The sequence below is a fragment of the Lacerta agilis genome, chromosome 2 (assembly GCF_009819535.1).
Source record: "Lacerta agilis isolate rLacAgi1 chromosome 2, rLacAgi1.pri, whole genome shotgun sequence".
Lineage (NCBI taxonomy): Eukaryota > Metazoa > Chordata > Lepidosauria > Squamata > Lacertidae > Lacerta > Lacerta agilis.
The window spans coordinates 40,449,735-40,469,149 of NC_046313.1; the positions used below are offsets into that span (position 1 = coordinate 40,449,735).

The 19,415-nt window shown below is 41.4% G+C and overlaps 1 protein-coding gene across 3 annotated transcripts in view; it reads left to right on the plus strand.

Moving 5' to 3' along the window:
* MAP2K7 (mitogen-activated protein kinase kinase 7) overlaps positions 1-19,072 on the plus strand; it is a 28,219-nt gene extending 9,147 nt beyond the window's left edge. For all 3 annotated transcript variants that reach the window (XM_033139712.1, XM_033139714.1, XM_033139715.1), the window contains 10 exons: positions 7,487-7,637; positions 8,535-8,601; positions 8,743-8,856; positions 9,164-9,283; positions 9,402-9,509; positions 10,764-10,943; positions 11,668-11,748; positions 16,494-16,636; positions 17,567-17,612; positions 18,007-19,072. In XM_033139712.1, the coding sequence (XP_032995603.1) occupies positions 7,487-7,637; positions 8,535-8,601; positions 8,743-8,856; positions 9,164-9,283; positions 9,402-9,509; positions 10,764-10,943; positions 11,668-11,748; positions 16,494-16,636; positions 17,567-17,612; positions 18,007-18,144 (1,148 nt within the window). In that variant the 3' untranslated portion in view covers positions 18,145-19,072. The remainder of the gene's footprint in view (positions 1-7,486; positions 7,638-8,534; positions 8,602-8,742; positions 8,857-9,163; positions 9,284-9,401; positions 9,510-10,763; positions 10,944-11,667; positions 11,749-16,493; positions 16,637-17,566; positions 17,613-18,006) is intronic.
* The last annotated feature ends 343 nt before the right edge of the window (positions 19,073-19,415 follow it).

A 19,415-nucleotide genomic window follows, 5' to 3' on the forward strand; every position in this document is an offset into this window, starting at 1 on the left:
GCATTTAATAATAATAATAATAATTTTATTATTTATACCCCACCCATCTGGCTGAGTTTCTCCAGCCATTTCATTTGGAATAGGTAGTAGAATGCTTGGTGTTAAAAATGACCAGGTTTTGGAGGATGGGGAGATTAGGAAGATAGAATGCAGCTGCTAGAATTAAAAAATAAAACCATTTTTGTGCTTCATTATAGAAGGAAAGTTTCCAGAGCACAAAGACGCAGGCCCACATTTCTCAGCTTGCAATTTCTGCAACCTGAAACTGCTCTTATCCCTCTACAGATGATTCTGTGTCATGCTCTAGTTAGCTTTTTCATTCGAATGCTGTCTTGGCCTTTGCCTGCTTAGCTTGTCTTCTCAATCACAAGAGGCCTGAGTTATGAAAGGCCTATAGATTGTTGTCTTGGGGGGGGGGGACGGGACACAGAAGCACTTGCAGTCCAGCAGTGGAACGGCAGGTTGGAGGTAGACATTATTAAAATGGCCCTTCTGGGCAATATTGTTTTTAAAGTCTCCTTGTGTGAAAAGAACCTTTGCCTCCCATTGTTATGGAAGTCCTACCTACTGTCCGCATCACAACCATTGGAAAATAAACAATTTCAAATATCCCCAAATGGAAAAAAACCCATACAAATTGAGCAATGACGAAAAATTATGCCACTTGATTTTATTTGCATACATTATTTCACAGGGATGAACTCTAGATTGCATTAAAAAAAAAAGCACAGAATTTAAGATTGCTTGCTTATATAGAGACCAGCTTGGCCTTATATAGCAAAAATCACCTCATTGCAGAAATGTAACAGAAATGATGCTTCACTGTATTTGTGACTGTGGAATGCTACCACATGCTACCATATGGAGGCTGTTTCTGTCACTAGAAGTAAAAAAAAACAACCCTTGAGATAACATGCTTTCTTCCTTTTGTCATTTCCGTTGCCAGGCCTATTTTTCTGTGTAAAAGTTTTTATTTTATTTTAAATACACATTCAAATAGAAAGCTAAAAGGAAGTGTTAAGTCTAATCTTCATTCTCATTCCCTGTGTGGGTGGTTGGCGTTCCTTGAACCTCACTCATAATCATATCTGTAATTTGCCTGGCACAGGATTAATTCAATATATGCCAGGAAGAAACAGGATCAAATGATTGAATTTTATCTATTTACTTAGAACCATTGAAATTAGTCACCTTAAGTTGGTCAAGTCCATTAATTTCAGTAATATGACTAACATTGGATACAACCCTTTGTCTCTAAAGTACCTTCCATAAAAAAGGCAGCCTGTCTCCATGGTCCATGAAGAATGTATGTTCAGAAGAATGCCAGTTTGTCTGGATAGCTGAAATACATTTGTATGTGCCTTCATTTCAGCCCTCTTGAGAGAAAGTGATCTTAGAAGTGACTGCATGGTTTGTGAGCCTTGAACTTCCAGGGTAGTGATACTATTTGGTGTAACTTCAGATTTTGAACAAGTGCTGATCCTATGAATATTGACTGGGTTTTTTAAATTAAAGGCATGGGGACTGACACAGAGCATAATTAAATATAACCAAATATTTTTGGAAATAAAGAGGATTCACAGTTATATTTCTAATACTTCTGAAGGTCAGATATATTTCCCCCACCTAACCCAGCAGGATTGTGGCTTTAGAAATTTGACTTCCATTAGTTTCAATTTTTCATGGAAATCTCTTTGCTAAAAGGCAGGACTTATTTATTTATTATTGCATAGATAGACTTATTTCATTGAGATTATATCAGTAATACTGACTTTGTAACTCATTCTCTAGAAGCATCAGGGACTTAATTTCCTAGTTTTATGACTATTTAATTTTAACCCTTTATCACATGTGTGGTTATTTCATGCATACTTAATCAAAATATTAAACCACATTAAACCCACCGCTTCCTGGTTTAAAGTAACTAGAGGCTCACAAGCAGAGACAATATGGAGCTATTTGAACTGGCTTTAGGGGAATGCCTTAAAGCTGCAATGTGGGAAGTTTAAGCAAAAGAAAACATTATTAAGCCATGAAACTCCAGGTGCCTTTCCTGAGCAGTCAGGTATATAAGCTCTTTCAGCATTCTCAGTTTAGAGGTGATTTGCAAGAATAATAATTTCCATGACTTAAAATAATAAGTTGGGAATTTGCCCTTAACAGAAGAGATCTTTTTTCAAATACATCTGGTGCAAGTTTCTATCACATTTAATATGATTGGTACATTGAGCCTGGTTTCAACTCTGGTTAAACTGCTGGTTTAAAGAAAAGCCTTTTATGGGCATGCCGGCAGCTGGAACTAGGTTGTCCTTTTAGCTTAGCTATCACCATTACAGTAATTTAAGCTGATTTATGAAGCTTGCAAAATGTGTAAGTCTGCTCTGCCTGCACTTCTGCCTCCCTGTTCCTAGCCATTGTCATTTAGAGTAGAGTTCATGTTGAATTCAGTCAGTGCTGGTCTGAAATGGCCATGTATGGATTTCTCCTTTACAGATACAGTATTACTATATTTGGATGCAAGGGGGAGGTGTGCAGTAGGGTGTGATGGGGAGGATAGCAGCTATGCAGTATTTTCACAAGCATTAATGTTTCTGGGTTTCTGAATTGGTATATTGATATCTAGGATTAAGAGAGTTTACCCTTTATCCTGTTTGATGCAGCATGATTGATAATCCTCTACTGTCTTCGTGGGCTTGCCCATCTTCTTCCAGGCAGAATTCTCTGTTGCTCTCCAGAGGGCCCCCATCCAATGGGACCATGCTAGTCTGGACAGTTCAGTTGAAACTTTGGTTCATATGCTCACCTTTCATACTGCACATCAAAGAAAGCACGTGCTTAACCCAAGAAGATTAAGCCCTTTTCTGTTTGCAGAAGCATCCTGACTGTCCTTGTGTAGGAGGGTACCTTAGCTCCATTAAAGATGGCGAAACCAGAGAGAAGCTAGTGTCCTTTCATGATATCTGCCTCTCTTTCTCTTTACTTCAACAAACGTGATTCTGCCACTAGTTCTGAAAACTCTTATGTTATAAAGAAGGGTATAAGAAGAAGTTCAAGACTTCAGTAATGTGGAACCTGCAGATCTCAGAGATAAACAAATCCCAAGTTAAAAAGTGGAAGCTGCCACTTCTGTCTGTCTTATAACATATGAACAAGCCTGAGATTAATATATGCCACTCCTCTTGCACCAGTCAGGAGAGGCATATCACATAGTTCAGACCCACTACCAGGGGCCAAGCAAGCACAGTTGCATTGTGCTAGATATGGCACATATGATTCAGATATAAGCCAGCCTGGCATAAAAACTCGTATCTGCCTAGATAATTTTATGTGTATCAAGGCAGCTGAAATGCAGTTTTTTGGCAAACTATAATGGCATTTGGAGAGCACTGTGTTTGCTACCCCTGCTGTAGAGGCTTCTGGAACACATTTTTAAATGGCAAAACTGCTACTTCTTTGCCAATAAACTTTTCAGTGTTTGTCTATCACAATACTCTTATTAAGGTATTCTTCTCACTTTATAGGTTTTGCTCCCTCCAGGGTTAAATTATACTGCTTCATTGGTCACTGGCTTGCTTTTGTTAATAGAGATTCTTAAGCAACTTTAATCTACTGCTTGCAGTTTGCTATAGGCACAATCCTATCTGTGCTTGACAAATCAAAGAGTTCCCAATAGTAGGAAGCCCCAAACCACTGCTATAAGAGCATGCAGTAGAGAGCCATTAGAGAGGTAAGACTGGATGTTTTATAAGAGAGGTATTTTTTTTAAAAAAAAAAAACCAAGTGAAGCCAGAAGAAAACTTTTGAGGTTGTAGCTCAGTTCACTTGTAACGTCTGCTCAGTGTGGGACTTGTTGGTATGAATAGTATACTGAAATGATGGTTTTCTGTCCAGAAAAATCTATGAAAATTATCATTTGCTTATAACTGCAGTCATTTTTGCTGTAGACATAATCCTGCCTCACCCATTTGGTATTTTGGCCCCTGGATCCCTTGCTCTATCAGAACCCTAAGGTACTCATTAAAAAAAAGTTGTAGTAAAAGAAACAAATACAAAATGTAATTCTAAATAAAAAAAATGTCCCTGGTTCTTTAACTTATAAACAGAATATTGCCCGAAACCATCAATCTTTAGAAATGGTGTACATATTTAGATGGCAGTCATAAGTGTTTGACGGATTTGAACTGCGGAAGCTTAAAATACTATAGTGAAGTGCACCTGTGTCCAACCCAGAGTCCATTTATTTGAGTAGGTCTGTTCTGAGCATGACTAATGTTGAATATCAGCACATGTTCCAAGAAAACTTTGAAATGACATGGATCCTACCAGATGGGTTTTTAATGAGCTTAAGACCAATCTCTGTTCATTTTTGTAGTGTTGATTTTCAAAATGGATGGGTTATCCTCTCAATGCAGAATTATGTTAACTTCACTAATTGCTGAAGCGCTTTGCTTTTGAAGTCACTTGCAAAGTCATATACCCTTTCTTTAACCTATGCACTCTGGTGTGGGAAGAAAAGCCAAATTATAAAAAGAATGAAAAGCCAGTTAAAGGAATAAATGTATGGCTCATAATGAGTTTTTTTATTCTTTACATTGTTTCTGAGCAAACTTTTCCAAAGCTCTCCCAAGGCATCACAAAGATACGTTGTGGTGCTGAAAAAGATTTTTTGAATTGCTATGTGTGGCTCCTTTAAATCTAAAACCTATGCCATTGAAAACTTTATGGAAAATTGTTGCCAAACCTGAGATTTAATACAACATAGCTGTTCCATGAGCAAGACTGCAGTGTTTCTGAAAACTATGGGAGACCAGGAAGGAATATCACATTAAATAATGGTTTCTTAAATTAATGTAATTCTATAGTGTTTGAGACTTGATCAGAGTGGAATCTCCCATTTTTGCAGCAATAACATTTCCACCTCTTTTAAATAGTTTTTATCCCCTAAAATGAGCAAATAGGTTAATGCTTTTCATACCTGTCAGGTGGAGACAACCCGGAGAGCAGAAGTTTGTATGATGACACTTATATTTCTACCATTGATCTGCCAGACTTGATCTGCTGTTTATGAAAAGTAGGCCTCAGTTAGTTAGCTGCTTCTAAGATTAATGACTTAGGTAGTCAGGACCCACCTATATACCCCAGTCCTTTGATGGAAATAGAAGCACCTTTAGATTCTTCTGCTCCTTTTCCCACCGAACCAGTCCTACCAACACATCCTCCAAACTTCTAATTAGAAATTTGTTTTCACTGTTGCAACAGAAAACCTTAATAAAACCCATACTATTTCCTCTATGTTGTATTTATAGCATACATTGTAATTAAAGCGGTAATCTTTGCCTTTCTGGTAATTGAATAAGTTTAGAGAAATTCAAGGTAGTGCTGAGGAGATTGCTCTATCGGTGCAAGCAGTTCTGCTTGTTTGATGGAACAACCTCTACACTCCCCCTGTGTCATTCTGGGGAGTCTCTAGAACACACACACCCCAGCTACTGGGTGGGCTTTGGGGGAAACTGTTGTGTGGTGGAAGCATTTGCATGGACTTCTGCTAGTGAGACCATTTAGCTGAATCTGGTGTCTTGTGCTTTTTGTCAACCTGGACTGCAGAAATGTTCATCCATTTCCTGTATTTTCTTTCTTTGCTTTCAGGTTATACTAGAAGCTCCTTTTATGCACTAGCCATTTTAGAATTCTCTTGGCTGACACAGCTGCTCTCAAAGTGGAAATTGGGGCTGCCCAAGCATTGAGAGTGGGTTCACTTGTTAAGTATTTTGTATAGAACCTGGCACAATTCTTCCGAACCATAATTCCTGTCTGAAATCATCACTTCTGCCCAAGTATCAGGAAGCTGGCACTTGAGAATCCACTTTAGCAACGGCAACCTATCATAACTAACTGACAGTAGCAGCACCTCCCTCCCTGCCTCTCCCACCCCAATATTTGCAACCTTGGGGAATAGAAGTGTTTCAGAAATTAAAATTAAAAAATAACATCGTTACTGAGTTCCATTGAGCAACCTTGTCATTGTTAGTGGCAAGATTGCGATATGGAAGCCAGTATTTCTACTTTAGCCAAGGGCTATTGTTGAGGTTGATGAAGGAAATTGTGTGTGGCTGAGTTTTTTATTTTTCAAATGAGCAAGCAAATCCACTGGGGCCGGGGGGGGGGAACTTGTGTCCTGCCAGTCGTTGTTGAACTCCCACCTCCCGTTGATCAGGGATGATGCAGGTTGGATTCCAGCTTCTGGAGGGGCACAGCTTCCCCACCCCTGCACTAGGACTTATTCACTGGTTGATTTAAGGGGCACACCTGTTCCCATTTTTAGAAATAAGCCGTGGCACCAAGAATATGAATTGCAGCTTCGTATTCTGCTTGATCTCATGATGCACTGCTTAGCCTCTGAGCTAAGTGGAGATGAGTTGGGATGTCTGTGTAGAATTGTTGTACTCTGGCTGTGTGCCTTGCTGTGTCCTCCTATTTCCTGTGTAGACACAGGAAACCAGGTAAAATATGAAAGGTTATGGGAAGAATTGCAGTATCAAATAATTGTACACACTGTGCTGGAAAGATTAGATCTAACCATTCAGCTACTAACAGATGTTGCTAAAACCTGTGTAGCATGACTTCTGCTTGCCTGTGCTATTCCCAGGATACTGCAGTTTCTTGATCTAGGTGCCCTGAAGGATCCCCACTTTTAGATTTGTTCAAAAATGGATAGTTGCCCTTAGAATGCTCTCTTCAGGCTTATCAGAGACCTCTGCCTAAATATGCTTCTGCTAAGACCAAGCAGGAAGAAAGTTCTTGGTACTATCTCACATCACACTCACTGTACAAGCCCCTGGGCAAAGAAACTAGGCAAAATGGACAGCTTTATCTTTAGTTCCAGAAGCAGGTTATTTCTAAAAATGGATTTAAATTTAAACCACACATACTCTCCCTCCTGGTCCTAGGCCCAGATTAAGCCTGCAAACAACTTGCCAGTATAATGGCCACACAGTCATTGATCTGCCTACCAGGCAGGTCACTGGTGCCTACCAATGTAACATGAATATGCCAGTTTATGGTTTATTCCCAGTCAACAGATGCCTACTGTTTTAATATATGCATAGGCACCAACAATCCAGTTTAACTTGCTGCATGGATTCTCATATGAGTGAAGCCTGGCCACCCTCTCAGGAAAACAGGGGAAGACCTATTGATTGTGCCCAGCTATCCCCAGGATGGTACAGTTAAAAGCTGTGGCTTCCACACAGATTTGAGAAGATGGGGTTTTAGAACATCTTGGGAGTATAGTAGGGCCAAGCTGACACCTCAGAAGTCAAGGTAACAACTGACTTTTTATTGGAACCACAGGCTGGTTTTCTAGCACCCCTGCCTTCAAGACAAAAAACATTGTGGGCTTGGGCTGCAAAGGAACCTAGATTGAACCAGGAGTCCATGCAGTGCAGCCTCCCTGCCTGACCTCTCCTCTCCTCTCCTCTCCTCTCAGCATTGCAGCTTCCTTTAGCCAACGATGGAAGCAGCCGTTCCACCTCTTTGGACAGCTCGCCCCAGCATCATCACACTCATCCGTCACGCCCCCGAAACTTTCTGGGCCTGCCTCCTCAGCCCCCCTTCCACATGAACAAGAGCATGGAGAGGTAAGGAGAACTAAAACAATTGAGGCAGGTTCTGGTGTGCTGTGCTCATCTTCTCTGCTGTATTGAGACAGGAGGGACCAACTTATTTTGAGAAAGGGAAGCAGTTTGGAGCAAAGATTTTATGTTGTTTAATATCTGATAAATTGGTAAGCGTAGCATATGTGGCAGTGTGCATACCATTTGATCAGATGGGTCTGTGCACAATACATGAAGAGTTTGCTGTCCATGTGCCTGTACAGCCATGGATAATAGCGTGTTGGGGAATTGAATGTTCTCTAGGCACCTTAATCTTGTTGCTTATTGCTATTGCCACAGTCTTTAACAGCTGCTTCACACTGTTCTTTTGATGTAAGAGGCAGAGCTTTTGAAAATGGCTCCTGTCTCAAACCATCTTTGTTAGGTAGATATGGAACTTTCATAATCTCTAGTTGCCTTTTTTGTAATATGTAATATCAGTAGCAGCCCATGCAAAGTTTAAGCTCTCCTGTTTGTGAATTAATGTGCTAAGTTTGTCTGCTAAATGAGTGATTTATTTCATGCACACAAAAATATATTGTAATGGCCTGGGAGTTAGTAGAAGACCTGCTGCTTTTTTGGGTTTCACCAGGTAATAAAAACTCATGATTTAACCTGCACTGTTCTGATCTGCAAACTGAGGTATCTTGTTATGTAAGTGACTTGTGAGTTGCTGGCTTTGAATTCATATTAGAAATTCTCTCATGATGGAGATCTACTAGTTTATAGGGTTGTCTAGATGCCCTTGTTGAGAAGAGGAATGTGTGGTTCTCCACCGAGATGGAGCCTGTTTCTGCAGAGAGAAAGGTCTGAGATGTTCGTATGCCATGGCTAAATGGAAGCAAACACAATATTTTTCCTTTTTTCTCTTTCCCTTTCTAGTATAGAGATTGATCAGAAACTGCAGGAAATTATGAAGCAAACGGGTTACTTGACCATCGGAGGGCAGGTGAGCTGACTTGAGAGGTGCAACAGTTCAAAATATATTGAATCCTGATGTATATTAAGAATTAACCAAAAGCAACCCCCCCACCCTTTTCAATATAAATGGATTGATGAGTAGCTTCTCTATGTGCTCATCTTCTCACAGAGATACCAAGCAGAAATCAATGACCTAGAAAATCTGGGTGAGATTGGAAGTGGGACGTGTGGACAGGTGTGGAAAATGCGTTTCAAGAAGACTGGACACATCATAGCTGTGAAGGTGAGGTAGATCTACAGGGTGTTGAGTGGAATATATCTTAAGATGAAAGGAAACGGCAGAGTGGGACTTTTAGAGGGTTCATTGCTGGTGAAACTTCTAGGTGCCACAGAATATTTGGTACCCTTGTCAGCTGTTGAGAGAGAGTCCAGTTGGGCAGGATTAAGTGGGCCTTAACTTTCTTTGATGGAAAGTAGTGATGCTCTGTGAATTAATCATAAAGCAGTTAAGGGCCATGAGGGATTATCACCTGTGACTCTTTTGGCTCTTTCCACTTCTGCTCCTAATTCCCATTCTTTTCTCTGTTCAGCAAATGCGTCGTTCTGGTAACAAAGAGGAGAACAAGAGGATTCTGATGGACCTGGATGTAGTGCTGAAGAGTCATGACTGTCCTTACATTGTTCAGTGCTTTGGAACTTTCATCACAAATGTAAATGAAGGCGATGCTACTGTTTTCTCAAGTCCGTCTGTATTTTTCAATGTATTTAGAACAGCCACATCGTAATAACCTTAACTTTTACTTTGTTTTTATTTTCCCCATCCCTTAGACTGATGTTTTTATAGCCATGGAGCTAATGGGCACATGTGCAGAGAAGCTGAAAAAACGAATCCAAGGGCCTATCCCGGAGAGGATCTTGGGAAAGATGACTGTGGCGGTGAGGGGTTTTTTTGTTTTTTGTTTTGCTTTTTACATTTAGATCCCACATTTCCCCCATCTAGACATTGGCCCAGTTCACATGTCATGCTAAACATGGAACGAATAACATGCTGGTATAGGCTACTTAATAGTACACCTTTCTTGCTTCAGCTGTGGCAGCTTCACAGATAAAACAAGCCATATATCTGGTCTGTCATGTTGCCTGGACTTGGGCTCATGGCTTGTTTCCTCCAAACAACTGATGAGTGGCGACAAAGGTTTATTCTTGGGTTACCACTTGAGGTTTGTTTGGAGGAAACAAGCCATGAGTCCAGGTCCACATAGCATGACAAGCTAGAATTTGGCTTGTTTTGTCTATGACACAGAGGAGCCATTAATTGCTTCCAGGTTTCCATGATCATGGCTTTTAAGGAGATACGTTGTGCTTCAAACTCCTTCCTGCGTATGGCATCCAGGTATTTTTCTTTTTCAGCTGCATTTTCTGCTGTTTTTGAAGGGACAGCAACCATTCTCCACTTGTTATTTGTTATTTTACATACCATTCTTCTTCTCCACTTACTTGAGCCTCACATGTCTGTTTCTCTTTTGCCACAAAGAAATGAGCTAAGCTTCCCTGCTTGGAGCAAAATGCTGCTGTGGACAGTAGAGGGAGTAAATTTTTAAAAAATAATTACTGCACAGTTGAGCGGATTTTGGCAAAATTTGGAACCCAGGAGTGGACGCTCTGTTCTAAGTGGTTGATTTCCTTTTGGCCATGTGCTGCCCCCTCCCCCTTTGATGCTGCATAATGAGATGTGGTAAAATCTAGGGCTCGGTTGAAAACTCTGAAGTATTATCACACCCCACTGAAAACTATGAAGCCCAAGATCTCACCTTAGGATTCCAAGAATAGTAACAGCATTTCAGTAGTAACAACAGTTCATGAACATGTCACCTTTATTTTCCCCCAATGGTGTCCCTGAAAACTGCTTGGTAATCTGTATGACTGAAGGGCTGTGCTGCAACACTGTCTCCCCACAAGTTGTTGTGTATACAAGACGTTTTGCCCCAGATAGCTGAAACTATCTTTTCCAAGTATCACAAAAGCCTCAGACTGATTGCTGAGTGCATAACCTTTGTCCTCCAAGCAGCACGTGTTTTTACAGGCATGTTGGTAAAAGGGTATAATGAGTTCTAGACTAGTTCTGAGTTGTTTTCCTTATAGTGAGCAACGGTTAATTCTTCCGCATTGTTTCTGATGTGTTGCTTTCAGATTGTCAAAGCACTCTACTATCTGAAAGAGAAGCATGGTGTCATCCATAGAGATGTGAAGCCTTCAAATATCTTGTTGGATGAGAGGGGGCAAATCAAATTGTGTGACTTCGGGATCAGTGGGAGGCTGGTGGACTCGAAAGCCAAAACCCGGAGTGCTGGTTGCGCAGCATATATGGCGGTAAGAGATGGGCAGATGGTGAGAGAACAGCAGCAGGAATCTTGCTGTGCTGTGATTGAACTGAGTAAAAAAATAAAATGACATTGTATGTTGCTCTTACTACTGTTAGACTTTTATGTCATTCTTCCTCCAAGCTGCTTTACATGAGTTGGGTATGATCCCTAGCAGTCTCTCATCCTAGCAGTGCTCTAGGCCAGACCTGCCTCACTGCAACAGTTGAAATGCACCATGTGTCTCGATAACTTCTCTCCAGGACTAAGAATTCCATCGCTTACATTTTACTATAGAAAGTTGTCACTAGATTTGGCCTGAGCTTTTGGGAAACTGTATGGCAACTATTACGCAGATGCTGTTACAGTATCAAAACAGCCTGCATTTTGTCAGAGCAACATCCAATGGGATTCAGCTAAGTTTTTGTGTGCATGGAACAAGGCCCACTCATGCAGTGGGACTCTCTCCTCTCCCCCTGTACCCATGTGCTTCCCCCTAAATCTGTTCTGGAAGGTTGAGGGAACCCCCAGAACAGGTTTAGGAGGTGGGGGGAAATCTTGTTATGTGAATGGCGTTCGTTCTGTGTGCACACACTCCACTTTGTGCTACATTCAGTTCCACCCATGGTTTGGCTTCTGTAATTGGGGGAATCTTGCTAGGTGCAGATAAGAGATCAGTAGCAAAAAGAGGTTTTATTTTTTTACTGAATTTGTAATAATCTTTTTGTTTCCAGCCTGAGAGAATAGATCCCCCTGATCCCTCAAAACCAGATTATGATATCCGTGCAGATGTTTGGAGCCTGGGCATCTCTCTAGTAAGTAAAACCTGCTCCCCATTTTTAAGGAAATTTGTGTACCCTAATGATGCTTGTTGGGATCTTCAGATTCTGGATCATGTCTCAATCATCCTTTAATATAAGCAGTGCTTAGTACATGACATAAACAGCAATAAGCTTTGGGGTGAGTTTTTCTCCTCTTCAGTTTTTTTTTTTAATGGAGTTCACTCCACCTGCACAGGTCCCCCAGACGTTTAACGGTCCGTTGATACCTGCACTCACCACTTTATTTATTAACCGCTGCCACCAACCAGTTTGTCTGGTATTTACTTCACTCAGTTCAGTCAAGGAGAATATTGGAACAAAACTGTTTTATTTGAAGTTTAGTACATAAGCATGTGGTTTCTGAATAAACAGTACTTTCTTGGTTGTGTTCTTGTTAACAACAGTGCCCAACAAATTCTCCCAACCCTGTTCCTACTCCTTCCCTTGCCACCCTTCTTCCAACCTCTCAATACCCACAACAAGCCCCCTAGGCAAAGACAAGCCTAAAGACTAAAGACAAGACTAAAGAACCAAAAACCCAACGAACCCCAGACCAAAGAACTAAGACCCAAAGAACCCCCTTCCTTCCCCGGGAGGGGTTTATATAGCCCACATAACTCCGCCCCCTCAAGGTTCTTACTGGTTATTTCCTTTTAACACCTTCTATGCCAATCCGAAGTGTGGGTGAACGCCACATACCTCCCCCCTTTAGAAAGTTTGATTCAGGAGGGTTCACTTTGCCAAGTGACCTCCTGATCAACTGTCAGTTGCTACACATAAACATACCTCATTATTCATGGATGTCCACCCCCCAAAACAACATATATACAATTTTACTACGGTTATTTTCAGTAGTTCACTCTTCTTCTTCCATTTCCGGTCTCCTGGATAGGGCATCGGCGACGATGTTAAGGGAACTTTCACACTCCTTAGTGTCCTTAAACGCTGTAAGAAGAATCTTTCTCTGGCACCAGTCTTTTCTCTGCCGTATGACACAGTCCACCTCCGATCCCTGCACTCGATGCATCTGTTACGATTGTGGATTCCAAGCTGTGTAAAATCCTTGTTTCTCAGGGTCAAAAGCTCTCTTGGACCAACTTCTCCCTCCTTCAGGATCTCTGTTAAGGGTTCAAGCTCGAGGCCTTGTACACACATCTCTATGTCCTCAACAGCTGCATACGAACTGGTTGTCTGGCTTTTAAATGTACTGGGAACTGTTTTCATAAGTTTATGGATAGCTTCTTTTCTTTAGTCAGCTTGCTGAAGCTTTCTATACAAGCGTGATCACTCAATGAAAGTAGGCTAAAAAGCTCTGATTGCTTATTGCTCATAGCAATCTCCCTTGCTGTCAGTCCATCTTTGGTCTGTATTGATTTATCAGTTCCCACTTTGAGCAATTTGCAGACTACTTTTTTATGTCTTTGCTGTGGTGGCCACATTAACGCTGTGTAACCACGTTTATCTTGGACATTTATTTGTGTTGCATGAGCAGCAGGGTTCCCATCTTCCCACCACACAATCTCTAGTGTAGGAAACACTTTCACTTTCATAGCAAGTTGATGGGACACCATGCCAGCTATAACTTCCAGGACGTTTTTCTTTCTATATTTCCAACTGCGGAATGGTTTAGCATAAATACGACTAGTTGTTCTAACTGATCTCACAGATAGGTCACTGGTCACACTGCAGGTATACCCTCCTTTACCAATTTCACGGGCTTTTTTAACAACATGACTACTATAGTCTAGATTGGGTTGAAGGTTTAGTGACTTGACTGACTTTGATGCATTCAGTTGGACACTACAGATTTCATCGTCCATCCTGAATGTCAGGTATTTTGTGCTATTAATCCCCATGGGTGCACTAAACACACTGTTGTGTGTGTGTTTTGCAGGATCTTGCCCCTATATTCAGTTGGAACCACCAATCGTGGTTGTATCTCACCACCACCCCTTGCTGGGTTGATAAGAATTTCTCTATATAATAAACCTTGGTCCAACTTAAATTGTTCTGGACTCTCAGGAGTTAAGGTTTTATTTATCTCTGCCGCCTCAAAATAGGGTTTTAACTCTAAATCCTCCTTTTGTTTTTCCACACAGTTTGAGGCTTGACTATTAGTCAGGGGAAATAATGTAGCGTCTCTTGTTTCCATAGACACTCTTCCCCCCAGCTGCTCTCCTTCCTTAGTGGTTTCAGCAACTGTATCACTTTGTTCAGGCCTGGGCAACAATAACTTCCCTTGTGCTCTGGTGACTATAAAAGCACTTCGCACATGTTCTACTAAATCCCAACCAATAAGGATTGCGGTGGAAATCTCTTCAGAGATCGCTACTTCCCACTGCCCTGACCAACTCTGATATCCAATATCAACTTTTGCCATCGGTAGTACCTCAGGAGGTTTGAAAATTCCCTTTATTCTTATAGTCTTCCCGGGAATGATGGCCTCCGATTTTACTATATCGGGGTGAAGGATTGTGATTTGTGAGCCCATATCCTTCAGCCCACGGTATTTTTTCCCCTCTACCCAAATGTTTTCCCCAGCACTTTGTAATAAGTGTCCATCATGTTGGATTGTATTACAATGTAGCACCTTGGCCTCAGCTACCTCCTTAGGCCCCTGCTCAACTGTATTCCAGTTGGTTGCCATGACAACCGAGTCAGTTGGGCCCTGCTCTACAGCCTGGACACAAAATGTTTTCTTTGTAGTTGTGGGACTTTTTATTTTCTCTTTTCCTTGCCAACATTCATCCCTCCGATGTCCCCTTTTCCCACATTTCCCACAAAAGATTTCAGGAGGATCTGTCTTGTTGGGTTCATTAACTTTTCCCTCAGCACTCCCTGATTGTAGGGATGTCTTTTCATTGGGCCCCTTCTCTGAGGAGTAATTTCCCTTAGTGGAGTCTGAGGTAAATTTTCCTCGATTTTGTTCAGTTTTATTTTTATTGTTCTCCCAATTCCTCCCCCCATATATGGGTCCATCATACACATAGTCTCGGATTTCATTAATTTCATCTCCTAACCGTGGAGCTACTGCAATGCTTGTGGGGTATCTATCTTTATATTCTGGGAAACGTGTTAACTCTATTTTCACAAGTGTTTGCCCATTGGTGTTGTTACTATTATTCCTATTTTCCAAACTCGCTAATTCCAACCGTCTCATCTCTAACTGAAATTGCATTTCTTTTTCCCTCATTCGCTCCTCTTTCTCTGCTTCTAATTTTTTCCTTTCCTGCTCAGCTTTTAATTTTTCTTTTTCCTGCTCAGCTTTTAATTTAATTTCCATCTCTCTCAATTTATATTCCTGCTCTAGTTTCCACTTTTCAAAACTCTCAGAGATTTTAGGACTCTCTCCCGCAGGTGTGGTTTCAATAGAGCCTGGTTCCCCTTGCAGGTCCCCATTTTCCTCTTCAGCACTTTCTATAGGTGATTCCCTCACCGGGTTCTTAGTCTTTTTGGGTGGCATTTTCTTAAAAATAGGAGTTCAAACAGTCTATTAAAGAAAAGAACGTTTTTCTCTGTCTGTTTTCTGGGCTAGGTTCTCCAAGACTATGGTCTCAAAGTCACGCCTAAGGTTCTTTCTCTAACCTTTTCCAGCGTACTTTGCCCCGACCACAACTTAAACCTTTCTGCCAGAATAACTTTTGAGATCACCAGTTCTTAATTCTTTCTCAGCCTCACGGTGATCAAGAGTCTCCACAATTACACCCTAGGACGGGATAATATCCTTTCCAGATTTATCCTCTCCCCCTTCCAGGTGTATTGCTCCTCTTTCCCGTCACTGGACTTTTTTTTGATCCCACCGCTGCCACCACTTGTGGCGGTTCGCTCCACCTGCACAGGTCCCCCAGACGTTTAACGGTCCGTTGATACCTGCACTCACCACTTTATTTATTAACCGCTGCCACCAACCAGTTTGTCTGGTATTTACTTCACTCAGTTCAGTCAAGGAGAATATTGGAACAAAACTGTTTTATTTGAAGTTTAGTACATAAGCATGTGGTTTCTGAATAAACAGTACTTTCTTGGTTGTGTTCTTGTTAACAACAGTGCCCAACAAATTCTCCCAACCCTGTTCCTACTCCTTCCCTTGCCACCCTTCTTCCAACCTCTCAATACCCACAACAAGCCCCCTAGGCAAAGACAAGCCTAAAGACTAAAGACAAGACTAAAGAACCAAAAACCCAACGAACCCCAGACCAAAGAACTAAGACCCAAAGAACCCCCTTCCTTCCCCGGGAGGGGTTTATATAGCCCACATAACTCCGCCCCCTCAAGGTTCTTACTGGTTATTTCCTTTTAACACCTTCTATGCCAATCCGAAGTGTGGGTGAACGCCACACTTAGTACATGACATAAACAGCAATAAGCTTTGGGGTGAGTTTTTCTCCTCTTCAGTTTTTTTTTTAATGGAGTTCACTGATTCAAAGGAGGCTGAATTCTGGCTATCCTGAGTCCCAGTCTTGTCTCTGCTGTTGAGGCTGGATAAGCCAAGTGATCATTTTGTTCCACATTTCTTCCCTTTCTTGCTCTCATCTCTTTCTGTATAATCACTTAGAATTGTGTTGTTTGTATGGATTTTTATCTATTTGCTTTTGTTGTAAACTGCTCTCCGGCTTATGCAAATGGTGGCATATACATAATTGAAGCATCATTGAAGAGATGCTGATGATAATAATGCTTTTTAGATTATTCCCATTTTTAAGCACTTATTCTTCATTTCTCTACCACCCCTAATGCAGGTTGAGCTGGCTACAGGTCAGTTCCCCTACAAGAACTGTAAAACAGATTTTGAAGTCCTCACCAAGGTGTTGCAGGAAGATCCTCCCCTTCTCCCAAACAACATGGGATTTTCTGTGGATTTCCAGTCCTTTGTGAAAGACTGGTGAGTGAACCGCCTTACATTCATGGTATTTAGAGCGGCTGCTTCAACATTTCTTACATAGACAGGAAGCCCTGCAGTTCCAGCTGGTTCCTCACTTTCCTGCTGAATTCTTGCACACCAGTTGCTTTCTCAGATATTGGCTAATGTTCATTCTAGGGCACCCCATCTTCAATACTATTAATAGTGTATGTAAAAGAATTGGAACTGTTCTGCTTGTTCAAACTGCTACCATGCTCTTCTAAAGACTGAACTCAACCTGTGCTGGTGATTTCCACCTAGAAAGGAAATCCCATATCTGCCTCCAGGACAGCTGTGCTTAAATTCTGGGCTAGCACATATTTGTGTATGACCTCTTCTAGTCTACTACACATTCCTGGCTCTTACCTCTTTTCCGTGTCTGATGTACCGATTCCAAAGGTGTAGGAAGTCCTTCATTGCCATGGAAATAAAAAGTAGCATGCCGTAAGTTAGTTGCATTTCCCCATGCTCCCTTGTTTCCATTCATTCCAACAATTAGGCAGCTGTATCTGCAGCTAATTGCACTCCTTGCAGCTGGCACTGACAATTCCACAAATGCTCAAACAGAAAATCCACTTCTGATAGTGATTGTTTTGTTCCAGTTAATTTTGAGCTTATGTGTCCAACTTGCCACTCCTGGATTCCATCAAACAACCTCACGTAAGATTGTTGCAAACTGCCATGGGATACTGGGCATAGGAAGTTCACCCTGAAAGATTATTGTTATGGCAGGATAATGGACTTCATCCTGTTTGGCTGAGAGAGTTTGAAACTTAGAGTAGACCTATGTCAATATGAGCTCTGTTTGCAAGGATCCATTATGCATCAGGTAATGGAAACATGCCATGTTGGTTGCTCCATAAAATAAATTGGATCCTGTGTTTTGAATGTGTGTTTCTGGTTTTTTTCTAGCCTTACTAAAGATCACAGGAAGAGACCAAAGTACAACAAGCTACTTGTGAGTATTGGACACACCTCTTTCATTGTGAATATTTAAAAAATTCCCCAGGGTTTGGAAAAAAGGCCACAGTGGGTGCTTCTGCCAACCCTTAAAGTTTAGAAATAACCAGTAACGTTTCTTGGAACTAGTTTGTGCCAACTAGCACGGAGGCTGAGATTAATAAAGTGACATCCTTTCTTTTCACCACAGTTTCTTTAAAGGAGAAGGAAAGTTCTTTTACTTTTTTATTTGACTTTGGTCAGATTTTTCCCTGCTCATGCTTGGTGCTGTTGTGTATCCTCCTTGTTGCTTAGCTATAGCTGACAACTGTTGCTCACATCTCTGTAGAAATAACACAGGTGGTGTGACTCCCTTGCTTATTTTCCACCTCGTTTTGCCTATTCCTTTGCAGGAACATAACTTCATCAAGCGTTATGAGACACTGGAAGTGGATGTGGCATCCTGGTTCAAAGATGTCATGGCTAAGACAGAGTCACCCCGCACGAGTAGCATCCTTAGCCAGCACCACCTGCCATTCTTCACCAGGTAGCCATGTAGAGTGGCTATTGTGCCAAGGAAGGACCCCTTGGCAGACAGAGCTTGCAAGGTGGGGCAAGAGAGAGCACCACAACAGACACCTGCCCTCACAACAGCAACTCTTCGGTGGCATGAATTGTTTGCTTCACCTGCTCAAATCACCCTCGCCCATGTTGTCTTTTCCTTCAGTATTGCCATGAAGAGATGGGGTGGCTGTCTGGTCTTTCTGGAATGTGGGTGTGTTCTAGAGCCTTTGGCATTTCTGGCACCAGGCAGCCCAAGAATACAAGGCCTTTTCCAGCCTGTGCTTGTTATCCATCAGGAGTTGCCATGAAGTGACAGATGCTCCCTGCTTGTCTCTCTCCACCTTGTCTGGAGGCTCAACAGTGACCCTTGCTCACGCACTGTGAACAGACACAAAACACAAAAGGAAAAAGAAGATATTTTTTTTACCACTTATTTATTAAGTTTGGACTTGTGGTGCTGCGGGCTGCCTGCTGCACCCGTTCACCCATCCCTGCGTTATTAATGTCTGTTTTTGTTTTTTGTTTTTTCATTTGTGTTTTTGGGATTGTATTTGCTGAGGGGGAATGGGGCTGGACGTAGATGGGTCGTCTGCTGCTTTAGATTCTGAGCTTAGCTGTTGCTGTTGTCTTGGTTTCATTTTTTCTTAGGGCTTCGGGAGACAGGAAAGTGTAGGTTTGAGAATTATTCTCATCCAAGAGTAGCTCAGTTAAAGTGATTTTTCCCTCTTCAATTCTTTTTGAACTCAGGGGTTCCTATCTTTTGTTTTGAGCGTGAACAAAGTTTTGTCAGTGGTGTTTTATTTACCAAAGTGTGTGTTTGGTGCTAGGATAAATGCTTGTTCATTTTCTTCCAGTATTTAAGAAAAGGAAAAGCAGAACTTAAAAGATAATCCTGGCATCAAGAAAGCCATTTTTTTTTTAAAAAAAAAAGATTCAGCCCAAATGATTCTTACTGCTGTGTCTTAGGGATTCTTTAATATATTTAAATAGTAACACATTTATGCCCTATTGTGGACTTAATTGACTCAATTCTTAACTGGTCACAAGTGTGTATCTCCAGTTGAGGATTGGTCAGAGTTTGCTCTTTGGAGATCATGGGCTAGAATCTGCACTGTCTGTCTAGATGCTCAGACTTAATGAAATCTCAGAGGCGGGATTCTAAATTATCCAAAAGGCTTGGAGGATGAAGGCTGAGCACCCTCCTCAATCCTACTCTTTCAGAATAAAGCTTTTTTCTGCTAGTGTTTTTCACAGGATA